Here is an 18,721-nt window from a genome sequence, read left to right on the forward strand (position 1 = left end):
TTTTTTTTTTTTTTTTTTTTTTTTTTTGTTGTTGTTGTTGTTGGAAAAAGAAGTGAATTTAGGGTTCTTGAGGGGAGTGATCAGAGAGAAAACAGAGGTAATTTGGGATTGGGTTTGGCCTACTAATACCAAACTCTCTCATGGGTTTATTCGTTCTTCTCGGAGAGAATGAGAGAGAGAGTGCGCCTTAAAGTGAGTGAAGAGTGTGGGGACGTTTTTTCAGAATAGAAAATGGACAAACAAAAAGAAACGTAAATGCTGACTTACCCTTTTCTTTTCTTTCCCCACCTTTTCCTTCTATCCGTTACTCTCTAGCCGATGTTTTAAAAACTTCGAGAGAAACTTTAAACTGGACAATATCCGCTAGCAATAAGCTTGAAGTGCTATAAATGATATCAAAACTAGACATTAAGCGATATCCCAATGAGGAGACTAAACCCTGAATGGAGTGGACACAAGGTAGTGTGCCTATAAAGACGCTAGACCTCAAAAGAGGATGGATTAAGGGGTCTCGTCCTAATAGGGCACGAATGCTAGCAAGGATGTTGGGCCCTATATATGGGTGAGAATTGTGAGATCTCACATCGAAAATGGGATATGAGTTTCGACAAACGTAAGGTTTGAATTAAATCAATAAAGATTAAAAAAATTAAATAATATTATATATTATATATATATTTACCTTCATTTATAAGAATTTAAAAAGTGGTTTGGAATATAAAAAGTTACATAATTATTGATAAATGAAAGGAATATAAAAAGGTATAGAATATTAATAGTTTTATCTTCATTCATAAAAATTTAAAAAGATTCTTTTAAATGTTAGTTTTTTTATTATAAAGAAAAAAAAAAAGACAAAAAGTTAAATTATTTAAAATATTCCGAGGACAGTTTCATTTATATCTCTAAAATTAAAAAAGTTTTAAACGTTAAAATTTTATATTTTATTTTAAAAATATATAAAAATTAATTATATAAATGATTTTAACAATATTAATAAAAACCATAACACACTAACATATGATTTGGATGAAAATTTAAATTTATAATTATAAATAATAATCAAAATTGAAAAAAAAATTAGTATAATATATATGATATGAAGATTTGAACCTCTAACTTTAAATAAATAAATACACGTTAATAATTACAATTATTAAATTTTTTTAAAATTGATTAAATGTAATAATTTTGAATATAAGAATTTAAACAATTTTTTTGAAAAGAAATTAAATAGTTAACGAATATAAAGTTTGTAAGAATATTTAATGAAAGAAAATAAAATATAAAATAATAATGGGCAAACTTTTGTCTTTTTCCCAAAAGCCACTCTCAAATGGGCCTTAAATTAAATAAATAATAATGGGCCCAAAGAAAATAAAATAGTAATGGGCCTCAAATGGGCTTACCACATGGGCCTTAATTGGGCTTGCATTATCAAGTCAATCCTCTCTCTCTCTCTCTCTCTCTACTTTTTTTTATGTCGATACAAAAGTCAAACTTACTCTTCATCTTTTGTATGTTTGACTTTTTTAAAGGTATGCAGATAAAACCGAATCATAAGAAAGTAGGTATTTCTTCACTATTTGTCCTAAACCCTAAACATGTTGTTGACATTCAACGAGCAATAACATTCTGATCCAAAAACGTAGGAGTAATAATGATCAGGTGGGAGGAATCTTCCTCGCAAAGTTGGACAATCGTAATACGTCGATTGTAGTGACGGTACGGGATGTTGGAAATTAGACACTTTCTCGACCCAACATGTTAAGGAAAAAAAAACTTTCGTTTAACATTTATGGAAAGACCATCTATTTGTTTGTTTATCGGGTTCAACACGAAAATCACATATAAGCTCTATCTAATTATATCTTAACCGAATGTATTTGTCATTTTTGTCAGTTAGCTCAAATGACCCAAACCAATTAGAGTTAGACAAATCAATTCTCAAACTCTAATAAATCTCGAATAGGATAAAAGTTTTACTATTTTTTAATAAACAAGAATTAATACTCAGTTTCGTTTCATATACGTTTGTTCATGTAAAATTTAGAAAATTTTGGATTTTTTTAATAGATTTCGTTGTCTACTCATTGTTTATCTACTTCGATCGAAAACGAAAAACATGTCTTAAACTTTGTGATTAAAGTTCGTTTTTTTTCGAAACTGAGATGAACGGGTAATATCTATCTAAAAAAAGTATATATTTATTTCTTAATTGTTTATAGAAATAGAAAAAGAAGCGATTTGGAACACCGACAAATGTCATAAATATATGAACTAAGCTCTTTTTAGACGTAACCTCAAACCAAAATACAAAATAAAAGGCAAAGGCAAACCCAAAAGTCAATGCTTTTATAATTTATTATGACATTTTATTTTTTTTCTTTTAAGAGAGAAAAAAAAATGAAAAAAGAAAAAAGAAAAAAAGGAGGAGAAGGAGTGGAATTTACTTTTTTGACCATTAATAGAATAACATTCAGAGTCATCTATCTCTTGGGTACACGTGGCGGAAAGTGAATGGACGAATGAGAATTTATCAAATGAACACGTCATCAGGTGTCGGAGATGTTAAGGGGACACGAATCGGCACGTGATTCACGGAGTTTGGTCGTGGCGGCAGTTTTTGCCGTTGGACTGTTCACGTAAAAGGCCTCTCTCTCTCATGTCTTTTTCCTCATTTATTATTATTATTATTATTTATAAAAATAAAATAAAATAATAGAAATTTTAATTTGTGATGATAAAATGCATTCCCCATCTCTCAAAAAATTGGAACTTTTTTTTCTTTTTCTAAGTCAATAATTGTACCTACTTGAATTTATATATATATATATATATATATTACCGTTAATACTCTTTACAGTTTTCTGCAACATAACCACATTAGCTGCTTGTACTTGTTTTGAAGTTTTTATAAGAGAGAACCTTATCTTGACATACTAGCACGAATCATTTTAGTATGTTTTGTTTTTACTCATATAATTTCTAGAAAAATTCTAATAAATCACCTGAAAAAGGAGCTGCTTTTGACTCGATCATCCTATTAGCATGTCATTTTCGCGTACCCATCGAACAACAATTCTTAGGGGAGTTCCTTAAGGTCCAATTCACTCTACATAGATTGACTGAATGTAAAAAGTCTAGAGAAATGTTTCAAATCATACACGTTTAACTTAGAGTTCTGATAATTGAATGACCAAAAACAAAGTTGCAGCTTGTTAGCATAAGTAGTAACTCTCGGACATCTTGATATTTCTGCTAATTTTGTCATTATAAAAAGGTGGACAAAAATGGGTGCTCCAAATAATATATGAAAAAGTAATGCCGAACAATCCATGTGAAATTGAGGTCAAACAAACCATAATTTAGGTCAAAATTATGTTTGACACGTGTGCGAACATGGTGCCATCAAACCCTTGACTAGATAACTCGTGGGGCCCACCCTTTAGGTAAGATACCACCAAAATGTAGTTAAAAAAAAATTCTCATGTTTTTTTTTTTTAAAAAAAAAACCTAATTACTAATTATTAATTAAGAGTCAACAATTAAATTATATCCCATTAATTCCAATTTTAGCCACTTCCATTATTATTATTATTTTTATTAATCTTAAGTGAGTTTTAATATATATTTTTTCTATTTAATTCAAAATTTTTAAAATAGATATAAAACCCTAAAGATTTTTTTTTTTTTTTTTTTTTATATTTTTAAAGGGAAAGTGTGAAATTGTTTAGAGTTGTTGAAAAGATGGGTTTTATTTATTATTTATTTATTTTTAAAATCTTGTGGTCAACTAGTAAAAGGATATAAACGTGGTCAACACCATGTTTTTTTCTAAATTAATCCATAATTAAATGGATGACCGTTGAAAATATAGTCAAACATTTTCAATTTTTAACATGCGTGGAAAATAGTTGTTCTTATCAAATGTGAACCAAAATCATAATGTTTACGATTTTAAAAAAAAAAAAAAACATGATAATCACAAAATATATAATCTTTGTGTTCATCTTTAGCAAGATACGTTTAGACTTGATGCTTCCTCACACGTTCGTAGATTCATAAAATAAGATTGCATATTGAAATAATATTCATGTAGAAGTACATGAATGAACCGAGACTACGTTCGAATAAGAGTGATTCTGAGTGTGTGAAGTTGCGGTCAATAAAGAAATAAAAAGAATTGATAATTACTATATATGCTAATAGTATGCATTTTCCTTATTAGTTATTTATTCATGGTAATTTGTTGTTAAACATGTTTAGACGGGAGAAATTGTATGTGGGTAAGAACAAAACATGTTAAAATGATCCGTGTTGGTTTGTGAGAATAGTTCACTCGTAGAAATCATTCCAAATACGTAGCTCGAAATATAGGGAAATGTCAAGGCCATTAAAATAGAATGTAACAAACCAAGTTCACCGCTAGTAAATATTGTCCTCTTTGGAATTTCCCTTTCGGGGTTCCCCTAAAAAGTCTACTAAGTATAGGTTTCCACATATTTATAAGGAATATTTTGTTCCCCTCTTCAATCGATGTGGGATCTCACAATCCACCCCCTTAGGGGCCAGTATCCTCATTGTCGCTTCGTTTCCTTCTCCAACAGATGTAACATAAAAGAGTTACAATATATTCTAAACATGAGTCATGATATATTTAGAAAGAGGGTCGTTTGGATAAGCTCAAAAGATTGGTAAAGAACCGACGATGTGATGTTTGAGAAAAATAAGGTGGTTGTATAGTGTACTAAAATAGATATGTTGTTGCATTGAAAGAGATAAATATTTGTTGTATCTAAGACATAGATATATATATGGTCCTAAATGTTTAGGAGATGAGTTTGGATAAGCTCAAAGGGAGGCATAGCAAAGATAAAAGGGGTTGGGCATGCCCCAAAGACTACCCCCTATTTGATTTGACCATGCTCAAACTAGGGCCAACCAACACATTCTAATACCATCTTCTTTATTCCCTTAAGTAAACAATTCTCATTTCTTTCATTTTATCCTCCAACCACAACTATGAAATGGGACCCAAACATGAACCAAACCCACTTGGAATGCCTTATCCCCAACCCCCAATTATGTGGGAACATCTCTACCATTCCAATCATACTCGTAAGCTTCGACGAAACCCTAAATTTACGATGAATTGTTCAAATTTTCATTCTAAAACATTATGTATGTCGTTGGCTTACTTTTTCAAATACCCGTCTTTAATAATTAAATACGACATAAAAAATGATGCTTATAGGTAATTTTAAACTTATAGGTCACAATCAAACAGATCATAAAGTTAGAACGACGTGGTGAGCTAAATTCATTCGAATAGAGAGAATCAAACAAAACGGGTAAGATGGAAGTAGAGGAGAGGTCCAAGTGGCCATGGATTAATTGAGAGAGAGAGAGAGAGAGAATTACAATGAAACAATAATGCAAAGAAGAATCAAAGGTACGATGATTGTGAAATGTCTTTACCCGACCGGAAGTGTCCATGTCGGTGCTGACTTGTTCGGTGTTCATTTGGTTTCTTTGGGAAATGGGTTTGCCCAAAGAAGAAAAAAAGAAACCAAATTCCTCCTTTTGTTTTGACAGATTAAACTTTTTATTTCTTTACTTCTTTATTTCTTTATTTATTTATTTTTAATTAAAATGTCTTAAAGTTCGTTGCTTTAGTTGAAAGGGTCGGTTTCTTTTTCAACCTTAGCGTGTTTGAAAATTATTCAAGAAAACTGTAATAATATAACTGACAAACTTTTAAAGTTGTACGTTATGAGACCGATGTAGTAGAGTATTATCTTAGCTTATGTAGGGTTTTGAATCCACCATCTATTGTTAACGAAAAATTATTAGCTATGTTGTGCCGACGTCGTTTTCTCTTGAACGTTCGAGATGAACTAGTTCATGATTCTCTATCACAACAATGATGAGTAAGAGAGAGATTCGTGTGAAGTCGTTCGAGATGAACCCGCTCATGATTGTCTATCACAACAATGATGAGTAAGAGAGAGATTCGTGTGAAGTCGTTCGAGATGAACCCGCTCATGATTCTCTATCATAACTATGATGAGTAAGAGAGATTCGTGTCCAGTAGTTCGAGATGAACTCGCTCATGATTCTCTATCGTAACAATGATGAGTAAGAGGGACGTGTTTGTGATAGAAAGAATGGCACATCAGAGTTCTAGATGACTTGGTCTCTTTGCTTCTCTCAGACACAAATTGCTAAGCTTTTTAGCTTGTCTTATTGTCTAATGCCTTTCTCTAAAGTGGATTTTGGGATGGCCCCTTTGAACTTTTTAATGTTTGAGCCTATGGATTAATTAATTAATTCAAATATTTTTGGAAGAATTATGATTTAATTAAAATAATATTGGTCGATGATATATTTTAATTCGCGGAACGAGGTAGAAATCTTATTACAATCTATCACTAACATCTGTTACAAACGTTTAATAACGATCTTAAAACTAGATACAGTTGAGTTAGGTTGTAACCCACAAATCAAATTTTTAGTTTTCAAAAATTAGAATTCAACCCAATTTGAATTCGGTTGTTCGGGGACCGGCACCAGCCTGCCCAAAACGAAACTGCTGGGGATACTCATTTAAAATCTGGCTCAGTAGCTTTCACTGTCAACTAAAGTATTACAAAAAAAAAAAAAAAGTGTCACGGGTTGAAGTTCAATTTCTTTGTTTTTCGTCTTTCGTTTGAATATTCTGGAGCTAAGACCCATGAAATACTTCTTTCACAAGGGAAAGCATATTCAATCCTGTCCTTGATTTAACCTATTCTATTGGTCTCCTGACCCTCGAGTACAAAGCTCTTTCCTTTCGGATTCTTTTTGTTCACTTTTTCTAACATTTATGGCGAGACATCGTAAGATGTCATGATGCGCCCATTCCTATGGTCATTCCTTTAATCCTTCTGGCTCTCGGGAGTCTCTTTGTAGGATACTTGGCCAAAGTGTGACCCGTTAACAAGACCTGTCGATAAGCTAAGGCTACGACATGAAGGAAGGCGAATTAGAAACGTAATTTATTTTTACTAATGCGCCCATTAACAAGACTTGTCGATAAGCTAATGCGCCCATTCCTATTTATTTTTTTACTAATTTCCGTCTTTTTTACATCTTAAAATTAAAATGTTGGAAAATCATTAAATAAAATAATAAATTAAGTATAAATATAATATTAGAAACGTAATTTCCATTTGATATTGACATACATAAGTTAATTAATTACTTGGATATTATGAGCGATAAGTTAGTTGCCCAATCGTTGGCAGTTTTTCTGGTTAAGTTAGTTGGTCGGAACCCATCAATTATAATACAGCTGGAGAAATATCTTGTCTCACCGCTAGCTGCACCAAATGTTTGGTCCTACCACAAAATATAAATATAAATATATAAAAAAAACATTCGAATTGAATTATTTTTGGTCGGTTTGACTAATTATTTTTGAGTGGACATCGATAATCACACTTATAAAATTTATCAAAATAATTAGTAACATAAAGATGCGTTTTTTTGTAGGGTTATATTGGTCATTTCATGACTGATACAAAAATTATTTTGTCTTTTATTATCATAATTTATTTACTCTTCCAATAAAAAGACAAATGAAATTGTTAAGATATGTTCATAATAATGTTAGAATTGACGTTAAAATGTATGCTTTTGAGAAATTCATCCGTCTTTCATCATTGCATTCTTTTACAGTTAGTTAACTCTAAATAAATTATTAAAAAATTTAATATGAAATATTGGTCGAATAAATTCGAATAAAACGTAGTTTTATTCTATAATTTTTATACTCGTTCAATTTTAAAATGTAACGATTAAAATTAGTAAAAAAATAAATATTTAATACGTAAGTACTTCGATCATTAATTTATTTTTAATTATATATTTATTTTTCTTTCCATTTTTACTTTGTACAAATAATTGAGATCAAAATAACTTGGAAAGCATATGCAAGCACGTGCACACGTGGAATATAATGAAAATTCAAATAAGAAAAAAAAAAAAAAACTCACCTCTGTTTAATTATCTAGCATTTATTTATTTATTTCATAATAATTTCATTTCTGTATTTTTAAAAATTATATATAAAATTTAAAATAATTATTGGAAGAAAGTAGATAAGTTTTAGATTAATTATTTAGGCTTTGAAATAATAAATTAAAATTATTTTTTAATGAGATCAAATTGAACTAAAAAGAACATTTAATCTAATGGTGTTAGAGAATCGAATTCGGGTTTGAATATAATTCATTGCTTACTCAGATCTCATGGCTCGAGTTAATTCCCGATCTGTCACTCGTTTTATATATCCTTATCATTATCGGGAGATAGTCTCTCATTTCATATAATAATCACGTGTTCGAAAGTTTAATATCAAAATCGGCACTTCAAGCAAAGGTATAACGATCGAGAAATAAGAGGTACATGAATGAATCGAGACCACGTCTAAATAAAAGGGATCTTAAAGATATCGAACTATAGTTAAAAAATATATTTAAAAGAACGGATAAAGTGATAGTTAATATATTTTAAATGCATTTATTTATATTATTGAGTTCAAATTAAATTTTTTTAGGTGAGCGTACCTAAATTTAATGGATATTAGTTGACCAAAGTAATATAATTATTATTCAATTATGAAAAGTTTAAAGCATTTTATTAACTTATTAATTTTTTAATGATTGTGTATTAAATTAATGGCAGTTACGTATATATTGAATCTACTATTAATATAGTATTAATTAATATATTAAACATAAATTTTCAATTATGTAAAAAAAAAACATATGAAAAATATGATTTATTATTTTATAACAATCTAAAATCACATTATATTCATGTATAACTAAATATAATAATATTTTTAAAAACCCATCATAAATTTTAAAATTTTAATCGAACACAAAATTTGAGGTTGATGTATTAAAAAAAAAAATATGACGATTTGAAAAATTCGATTAACCCGATCGAATCTAATTTATTTACAACTTAAGACTACTACTAATAGGTATTATCCGTTTTGGCTCATTAGTATCGTCATCCGCCACAAGATTTTTTAATTATAGCAGATATTTAGGTATCGAGTTTTTATTTATTTGAATTTAGATAACTCACTCCAAACCGTATAGGTTAGACTCGGTTGAGTTAGTCGAGTTTTTCGAATCGTTATATTTTTTTAATATAAATAATTTGAACTATGGAAACTAAACCAACCAAAATATTTTAAGATGATTGAGTGGATTAGTTGAATTTAAAATATTTGAACCGGATCGGTCGAACCGAACCAAATCGAACCCATAGATTTGACGGCAGAGAAGCGCGTGGGATATTTGTTTTAGAGTTTCACCGTCAGGCTTTTCCCATTTGACGGTGACACATTTCCTCTACTTTTTAGTGGCTTCTGTCACCGCCAACCACCAACTGCCACGCGTGCGGTTTCTTAGACTCTTATAGAGGCCAGAACGCGGGTTTTTTTCTTTCTTTCTTTTTTATTTCTTTTAATTATAAATAATTAAAAATAAAATAGAGACGTAAACGTGCACAACCGGACCAATAACGTCTTCCGCGTTGTGACCAACCAAATAATAACCGACCAATCATAACCCTCCACGTTCTTCTTTTTCTTTCTCTCTCTTCTTTTTAAGGTTCTTTCATACTTTTTGCCTCACATTTTGGATAGACCAAGTCAAGTAATTGGCTTTAGTTTTTATATTCATCAATTATCGCAAAATTAACACTTTTTTTTTTAATATTTTATTCACGAGATGTCGTTACAAATCAATGAATTCGACACTAATCTTAATAGATAAAACACGTATTATTTATTTACACTCTCACGTCTATTGTATGAAAATTTGAAAATATGTCGATGAAAATTTAATATTAATAGGTTAAATACTCAATTAGTTCGTTATTGTCAGCTTCACAAGTTTAAAATGCGTATGTTATGAGAGGTTTTCGCATCTGTTCAACTGACGTGAGACCCAACGTCCTCGCTAGCACACCACCCAATGTCTGGCTCCAATATCATTTGTAATAGCTCAAGCCCACCGCTAGTAGATAATGCCAAATTTGGTTGGTTACTTATTTTAAAATGCATCTACTAAGGTAGATGTTTCCACACTTTTATAAGAAATATAGTCTCGAATTATAAATGACAACATTCATTTGTAAGGTTTAGATTTTATTATAGTGCCGAAAGAAATAAGTAGGAACGGTTAATATTAAATCCAATATTTTAATTTTCAAATTTGTTAAATTATAAATTTAAATGTGTGATAATTTTTACCGTATTTTAAAATTTACAATAATTGGTTGAAAATTTAAAATATCAATAAAATATTTTGGAAATAGGGAAGATAAACTTAGCTTAGAATATAATTGAATTAATTTAGACATAAGCTCAACCGACACGAAAAGTAAAAAAGAAAATAACCATTTCAATTTTACCTTAACTTAATTATTACCACATTTTATTATGCCACTTGTCAGCTTAAAAAAGTAATTTTTCCACATTTTTACTTCATTACATTTCAACCAAAGTAAAATAATAATTTTTAATTTCCAAAAAAAAAAATATAGTAATTTACAAAATAATTTTTTTAAAAAATATATATTTTTGCTCCTTCCGTCCATTATTCAAATGGATGAAATTACCGAAAAAACGAACAATAGACCAACTAAAGATAGAAAAGTAAACGTTGTGGAGTCTAGAGCCTAGGAAGGAGGCTCTTAAGGTAAGTTCAAGTCGGGAATCATCGTTAGAGAATCTTCTTTAAATTTATAGAAATACATGAATCGTCACGGAATCTCATTTTAATTTTTAAATAATATATGAAAATTTTCTATTTTTTATTCTCGTAATTGATATTTAAATTATATTTATTAATCGAGCTATGCTTACATTGATATTGATATTGAAGTGGTATGTTACAAAAGTGTTGTGGTGGGAGGAAGGTTCTAAGTTTTGAGTGAAGTTATTAATTTCAATTTTCAGACTCACTTGGTTTGCTGATCCTACACGTGGTCGGATCTCTTTTCCAACAATTTTTTAGTTTGACCATTTTGCCCCTCCCCCTTTTCCCCTCCTATAAATAACTCTCCCTCTCCTCTGCCATTTTCCCTCAAACACACACACTCTCTTACACTAAATTCTCAAAACGTTCTTTGTACAAAAAATCAAATCCTCTAAAGATCAAATCTTTTTCGTTCATTTTTTGAATTTCAATTATGGCTTCTCTTGCTTCTTCTTCTTCTTCTTCTTCGTGGGTCAAATCTGGTTTTTCCTCTTTAATGTCGGAGCGTTTCTCTGTAAATATGGATTCCGGCAGGAACAGAGTCGCCTGTTCTCTTCATACTCCTTCCATAATTCAAATTCCTAAGCGTTCACAGACTGCATTTCGGTCTCCGGTTAAGACCACGGTGCCGAAACCGGTGCCGGTTCCGGCTCCGTCAGTGTCGGAGGAGTGGAATTTCTTGCAGCGGGCTGCGGCGATGGCGCTTGATGCTGTTGAGGATGCTCTGGTTTCGGTGGAGAGGAAGCATTCGTTGCCGAAGACGGCGGACCCTTCTGTTCAAATTGCTGGGAATTTTGCTCCGGTGCCGGAGCAGCCGGTTCGGAAGGGGCTGCCGGTGATTGGGAAAGTTCCGGAGAGTATTCGGGGGATTTATGTGCGGAACGGTGCGAACCCACTTCATGAACCGGTGTCCGGCCACCACTTGTTTGATGGTGATGGGATGGTTCATGCTGTGGAGTTCACTGAGGACGGCGAAGTTAGTTATGCTTGCCGGTTTACGGAGACTCAACGGCTGGTTCAGGAACGAGCTTATGGCCGGCCGGTTTTTCCGAAAGCCATTGGAGAACTTCATGGCCACTCTGGTATAGCTCGGCTGTTGCTTTTCTATGCTAGAGGTTTATTTGGGCTGGTCGATCACAGCCATGGAATTGGAGTCGCCAACGCCGGTTTGGTTTATTTCAACGGCCAGCTTCTCGCCATGTCGGAGGATGATTTGCCTTACGAAATCAGAGTCACTCCGGCAGGGGATTTGAAAACCGTTGGCCGGTTTGATTTCGACGGCCAATTGAAATCCACAATGATAGCCCACCCAAAACTCGACCCTGTTTCCGGCGAGATGTTTGCTTTAAGCTACGACGTAATCCAAAAGCCATATTTGAAATACTTCAAATTCTCGCCGGAGGGGGAAAAATCACCGGACGTTGAAATTCCCCTGCCTCAGCCAACGATGATGCACGATTTCGCAATTACAGAGAAATTCGTCATAATTCCCGACCAGCAGGTGGTTTTCAAGTTGCCGGAGATGATCCGCGGCGGTTCTCCGGTGATCTATGACAAAGAAAAAACCTCCCGATTTGGAGTTATGGACAAAAATGCGACAGACGCCACCGCCATTAAATGGATCGACGTTCCTGATTGCTTCTGTTTCCATCTCTGGAACGCTTGGGAAGAACCAGAAACAGAGGAAATTGTGGTAATTGGGTCGTGCATGACGCCGCCGGACTCCATTTTCAACGAATGTGAAGAGAATTTGAACTCCATCTTATCGGAAATTCGTCTGAATCTCTCCACCGGCAAATCGACTCGTCGGCCGATCATCGCCGAAACAGAGCAAGTGAACTTAGAGGCTGGAATGGTGAACCGAAATCGACTCGGGAGAAAAACCCAGTTCGCTTATGTTGCTCTAGCAGAGCCATGGCCGAAAGTTTCTGGTTTTGTGAAGGTCGATCTCTTCACCGGAGAATCCAGAAAGTATCTCTACGGCGAGCAGAGGTACGGCGGCGAGCCTCTGTTTCTCCCTAGAGAAGGTGCAGAGGCGGAGGACGACGGCCACATCTTAACGTTCGTTCACGACGAGAAGGAATGGAAATCAGAGCTTCAGATCGTTAACGCCATGACTTTGGAGCTTGAAGCTACTGTGAAGCTTCCTTCTCGAGTTCCTTATGGCTTCCATGGAACATTCATAAGCTCCAATGATTTACAGAAGCAGAAACAGTAAAAAGACGATGTAAATTATAACAACACACGGTAAAAAAAACAAAAAAGGGAAAAAAAAATTGGAGATTTTTACCTGTGGGATGAGTGTGCTTCTATGTCCCCGGAATCTCCTCTGTTTTTCTCTGTTTCATCTCTACAGCCATAGGTGTATAAAGTATAAATAAGGACTTTGTTGGGGTGATAATGCAAATAGAATTAAATGTGAGGGGCTTTATGAAACCAGGCTCGAAGCTTTTGTGAAGCTCAGCTGGTTTCTGTTTATTCTTTCAGTCATTTGTGAATTATTAATTTTTAGAAAGTAAATATTAATTATATATTTCAATTTCAATTATGTTTGTTCTCTCTCTCTCTCTCTCTCTCTCTCTCTCTCTCTGTATAGGGGCATTATGGGTATTTTAATAAAATGCACATTTTTTTAATGGGTGTGATTTTATATTGAATGTGACAAATTACCATAATGAGTTAATGTTGATCGGTGATAATTGAATTATTATAAAGTCACATCTTAAAAGTGGTTAAAATGTAACAAACTTTCTCGATGTTCGATAAAAAAAACCATTATGCACATATTGAGTCTTAAATAGTATTGATCCCGAGATAATAAAAAATCTTTCCACCGATATCTCGAGATGTTCGGTGGTTTAAAGGGTTTATAAACTAAAACCCTAGGTTTCTCGACATCTCTCGCTTTGGTTGGAGAGGAAAGTAAAATATTTCTTATAAGGGTGTGGAGACCTCTCCGTAGCATACACATTTTAAAAACTTTGAGAGAAAGTCTGAAAGGAAAAATTCAAAGAGAACAATATCGGTTAGTGCTTGACTTGAGCTATTACAAATGATATCGAGCCAAACATTGGGCGGTGTGCCAACGAGAACGTTGAATCCTTGAGGGAGGTGGATTGTGAGATCTCACATTTGTTAGAGAATAGAATGAAACATGCCTTATAAGACGTGTTTTATAAACCTTGAGGGAAAGTTCAAAGAGGACAATATCTGCTAGTGGTTGGCTTGCTATTACAAATGATATCAGAGCCAAAGATTGGGCGGTGTGCCAACGAGGACGTTAGATCCTTGAGGGGAGTGGATTGTGAGATCTCACATTTGTTAGAGAGTAGAACAAGACATTCATTATAAGGGTGTGGAAACCTCTTCCTAGAAGATGCATTTTAAAAATCTAAAAAGAATAATATCTGCTAACGGTTGACTGTTACTACACCGAGGACTCTAGGCCCACGAGAGGGGTGGATTGTGAGATCTCACATTTGTTAGAGAGGAGAACAAAACATTTTTTATTAGTGGGTAGAAAACTCCCATGGTAGAGTCTACGTTTTAAAAACCTTGAGTGAAAGTAAAAAGAGAACAATATCTACTAGCGGTTAGCTTAGGTTGTTACAAATTACTTTTGATGAATCGTATTCATAACTCGGTGGATAAGACATCAGTTACCATCTCAAACCTACCTTCTATCATATAATTATTGAACTTAGAAAAAAAAGAAAAAGGTGCGTGGAAGTAACGGTGTCGTACTAGGTATGTCCTATATACACATTTGGGCCTCATTGGAGGGCTGTTGTGGCTCAAAAGTGCTTGCACTTGCACAACAAACCCACAACTCATACCCCATTATTGAGTTGAAGTACATGAACATGCAGATGGATATTGATATGCAATCTGAAAAATGCTTACTTTTTCATGTTGTTGGTGCCAAGGACGAGCACCATTTCAAATACAATGAAGACTTTTGAGAGGAAGTCTACATCTTATCACACTAATTATTTCAAATTTAAATCATATGTTTGGTTGCATTGATTCTTAACACAAAAATAAGAACTTGAAAAGGAAAGTATTAATAAAATGATGATGAAAGTATTTGGAACCGGAATCATGGGTTCTTTTAGAAATAGTATCGTTTTTCAATTTTAGTATCATAATGACTTGACTAACTTTTTGGTGACGTTTAGGATTCATAATTTTTAGTGTGGGTTCACGAACGCACGTCTTTAGCTAGTTTGATTTGATGGAGGAATAAGTTAATGTAGTTTAGCTAGCTATAACTTTGTATGAAAAGGGTCTGCCTCGTTATACGTAATTTATACAAATTGTATCTTTACTCTCATCTGTATATGTAACAGTCCAAGTCCACTGATAGCATATATAGTCTTCAAGTTTTTCCTTTCAAACTTTCCCAAAGGTTTTTAAAACGCATTTGTTTGGGAGAGGTTTCCACACCCTTATAAGAATGTTTTGTTCTTCTCTCCAACCAATGTGAAATCTCACAATCCATCCCTTTGTGAGTTCAAAGTCCTCACTGACACATCGCTTAGTGTTTGACTCTGATACCATTTGTAACAGCTCAAGACAACCGCTAACAGATATTATCTTCTTTAAACATTCCATTTTAGGCTTTTCTTCAAGGTTTTTAAAACGCGTCTTTTTAGGGAGGAGAGATTTCCACATTCTTATAAAGAATACTTTCGTTCTCCTATCTAATCAATGTGAGACCTCACAGTCCACCCCTTTTAAGATCCAACGTCCTTTCTATCACATCACCTAGTGTCCATATCTACTAGATGTAAGCTTGGGTCATTACAAATATTGTCCGTCTTAGCCCGTTACGTATCGCCAACACGTCTACCAGACAGAAGTTTTCATACCCTTATAAAAAATATAAAAAATTTTAATTATAGATATTACGAAGGTGAGTACTAAAAAGCCAAAAAGAGTCCGAAAATTAAAAATCTTTTGTGTAATGATTAAAATGGAGAATCTTTGAATGTGTGGTAGCCATGGCTTGGCCAATGAAGAAGAATAATGCTTCCATGCTTCCATGCTTCCATGTGTGAAGTTAGATAGGCCAAGTTTGTGCTTCTCTTACAAATTGACACAAAATACATTTTAAATTCCCGAACTCTTTTGACTTTTAATATTCATCTGAAACGAAATATTTCTAGTAAAAACCTCTCCCTAGTAAACACGTTAAATAAACATAATAGTCAAAACAAACATTATCTACTAATATCGTTTCGAATCATTATACTCTTGTTTAAATTACGTATTCAGACTCTTAAACGAGGCAAACCCTTTTCATATAAAGTTATAGCTAGCTAAACTACATTAGTGTCAACATTCGTGTCGGAAACCTAAATAAAATGTTCGAATAAGAATATTCACGCCCAAACTGATAAATTATTATATATATTTTAATAAGCAGCGAAAAATTTAATCATACGTCGGGATGGAAAAAAGTGTGGATCTTGCCCAGTGTTATTTATAATATGATAAAGAAAGGATACCACTCACTCTCGACATGTTAGCTTAAAGATTATATTAAAAAAAAATGAATTTATTATGTATTAAGGGTTTGGTAGGAACAAAATGAGTATATAACTAATCTTTATATATTATATGAATTATATGAATTTTAAATTATAATTGTAATCGATCTTTCTAGAAATAGAATATTCCTTCAAATGTAGTATCGAATCATTCATATGTTTTTTTTTTCTTGTAAGATTCCATATCGGTTGGAGAGGGGAACGAAACATTCTTTACAAAGGTGTGAAATTCTCTCTATAATAGATGTGTTTTAAAATTATGAGGCTAACGGTGATGCGTAATAGGAAAGACGGCTCATTGTTGGATGTGGCAAACGGGCCTTGCTCTCGTTGGTCCATGGGCCTTCACCAATGCGTGTTGTTGGTCCATGGGCTTTTACCAGTGCCTGTTGTTGGTCCATGGGCCTTTACCAATTAGTCAACGGTAGTGAGCCTACTTGTATACGATCACACGACCGCGACCGCGACGTTCCAAAATGGTTGATTGATAGTAAGTTCAATCCATGAATGTCTTGTAGATTTATAGGTTACAAGATGCACAGGAATGCAGGTTTCAAATTATAGGCGGAATCTTGAAGATGGAGTATAGTTAGATTTCTATCCATAGACAAAATTTAAGCTATGCTTAATGGTTGACAAGTAAATATGTAATTAATATGTGGCTTGGACATTTAATTGCGTAAAATATTGAAGATCTTCTACCATTGCTGTTTCTCTACTTTGTCCTCTCTCTTTTTCGCGTTTGTTATCGATTTTATGCGAATCTGAATCCGCCATTGCAGATTACATGCGATTTGTCGACCCGGTTCATCGACCAGGAAGTTAGAGGGATTGTTATCTTGGAACCTGTAATTGACGACGGACAATGGCGGATCGTCGAGTGGAAGGCTTCTTCAAAGGGGAGGTGCTCACTTACGCTTATCTTCTTCTCTATATTTCTCTCTCCAGTGGTCAGATCTTCTTCAACAAGGTAATTCTCTCGTTTCCTTTCGATTTGTTTGTTTGTTTTTCTCTCGCGTTTCCTTGCAGTTGTTGTTGAAATTACTTTTCGTCAAATGTGTAATAGATCTAGTTCGTTCTGGATTTTGCTCTTGAAGAAGTAATCGTTGTTGTGTGCGGGCTTTTAATCTTGACTGTGGTTCTATCGACTGTTGAATTTTGGGATTGGATGTTTGTTACTAGGTTTATGTTTATTAGTTGGCTGTTGGCTGGGTTCAGGTTTGAATTTGGCGGCATTAGTTCCATTTTTTTCCATTTTTAGCCAGTCTCGTACAATGGTGATTTGAACGTGCGATGAAATTGGAAAAGAGAAGTTTGAGCTAGGGCGATTGGATTCATTTTGAACAGTTTTGTCTTAAATTCTTAGGTTTCATTACGTAATTATCAAAGTATTTTAGGATGTTTTTTCTTCTTCTTCTAGGAGCTTGAATGAATCGAGTAGCTTTCCCATGTCAACAATCAAACAAAAAATTCAAGGAAACGGCCTGCATTAACCTTTTTGTCACCTGTGGAAGAGAATAAACAAATTTAATGATGAACTTATTTATCATTCTAATTTGTACCGTGATTATTTTTTTTATAACGAAAGTATACTAGTTAAGACATATGTTCTCGACTAAGAGGTCAGGGGTTTGAATCTCCCTACGCTATGTTGAACTCTCAAAAAAATACAATGATCGCTTTTTTCTATTCCTATAACATGAATATTCATTTCAGAAGTTGTTCTGACAAACTTCTTTTATTCTCGTTTTTTGCTGCAGTGGGTGTTGTCCTCGAAGGAAATCAATTTTCCTTATCCTCTTGCTTTGACATTACTTCACATGATCTTCTCTTCCATCTTATGCTTTCTTCTCATCAAAGTGTTTAAGGTACTATGGATTAATGATATTGTGGTTGAGCAATAATTATACTGTGAATACTTCAATGTTTGGACATAAATGTATATGAAACAAGAATGTCATAACCTCAGTCTGCTTTATATCTCAGGTTCTGAAGATTGAGCAAGGTATGAGTGCAGAAATGTATGTAAAGCTACTGTATATGGGTCTATTATCAGATATCAATTTTACAAAGTTCTGTTTGAATATATTGCTTATTACAGTGGATGAAGAGAAGAAAAATTTCATGAAGATCCTTGTTATGGATTAGGGAATATTAGAATCTCTTGACTTCTTGTGTGAAGAATGTAGATTATGAGATCCTGAATTTTAAGTCGACTAATCGATTCTTGAAGCTATTTTTTTGAAGTAATATTTTCTGCCCAAAACTAATGAGGAATAGTTTGCTAGTTTCTTCAAGGCTGGTTTTCTCGGGGGCGTGGGGCATTTTTTTTTTTTTTTTTTTTTT

At 33.3% G+C, this 18,721-nt stretch overlaps 3 protein-coding genes across 3 annotated transcripts in view; 2 read left to right on the forward strand and 1 right to left on the reverse strand.

Moving 5' to 3' along the window:
* The window catches only part of LOC111483047 (polyadenylate-binding protein-interacting protein 9-like), a 3,811-nt gene extending 3,691 nt beyond the window's left edge, over window positions 1-120 (reverse strand). The window contains exon 1 of the mRNA XM_023129145.1: window positions 38-120. The gene's annotated coding sequence lies outside the window, so the exon portion shown is untranslated. The remainder of the gene's footprint in view (window positions 1-37) is intronic.
* An 11,001-nt stretch (window positions 121-11,121) lies between these two features.
* On the forward strand, window positions 11,122-13,369 carry LOC111483246 (9-cis-epoxycarotenoid dioxygenase NCED3, chloroplastic-like). Its single transcript, XM_023129391.1, has one exon. The coding sequence runs from the start codon at window positions 11,257-11,259 to the stop codon at window positions 13,039-13,041; it is 1,785 nt and encodes a 594-aa protein (XP_022985159.1). The 5' UTR covers window positions 11,122-11,256; the 3' UTR covers window positions 13,042-13,369.
* Window positions 13,370-17,027: 3,658 nt separating this feature from the next.
* LOC111483071 (probable sugar phosphate/phosphate translocator At3g14410) overlaps window positions 17,028-18,721 on the forward strand; it is a 4,456-nt gene continuing 2,762 nt past the window's right edge. The window contains exons 1-3 of the mRNA XM_023129189.1: window positions 17,028-17,345; window positions 18,136-18,243; window positions 18,362-18,396. Of these exons, the coding sequence (XP_022984957.1) occupies window positions 17,241-17,345; window positions 18,136-18,243; window positions 18,362-18,396 (248 nt within the window). The 5' untranslated portion in view covers window positions 17,028-17,240. The remainder of the gene's footprint in view (window positions 17,346-18,135; window positions 18,244-18,361; window positions 18,397-18,721) is intronic.

This window comes from Cucurbita maxima, unplaced genomic scaffold, assembly GCF_002738345.1.
Source record: "Cucurbita maxima cultivar Rimu unplaced genomic scaffold, Cmax_1.0 Cma_Scf00008, whole genome shotgun sequence".
Classification (NCBI taxonomy): domain Eukaryota; kingdom Viridiplantae; phylum Streptophyta; class Magnoliopsida; order Cucurbitales; family Cucurbitaceae; genus Cucurbita; species Cucurbita maxima.

What these genes read in the sequence shown, in the direction of transcription:
- LOC111483246 (XM_023129391.1), top strand. Translation starts at nt 11,257, where the DNA reads ATGGCTTCTCTTGCTTCTTCTTCTTCTTCTTCTTCGTGGGTCAAATCT.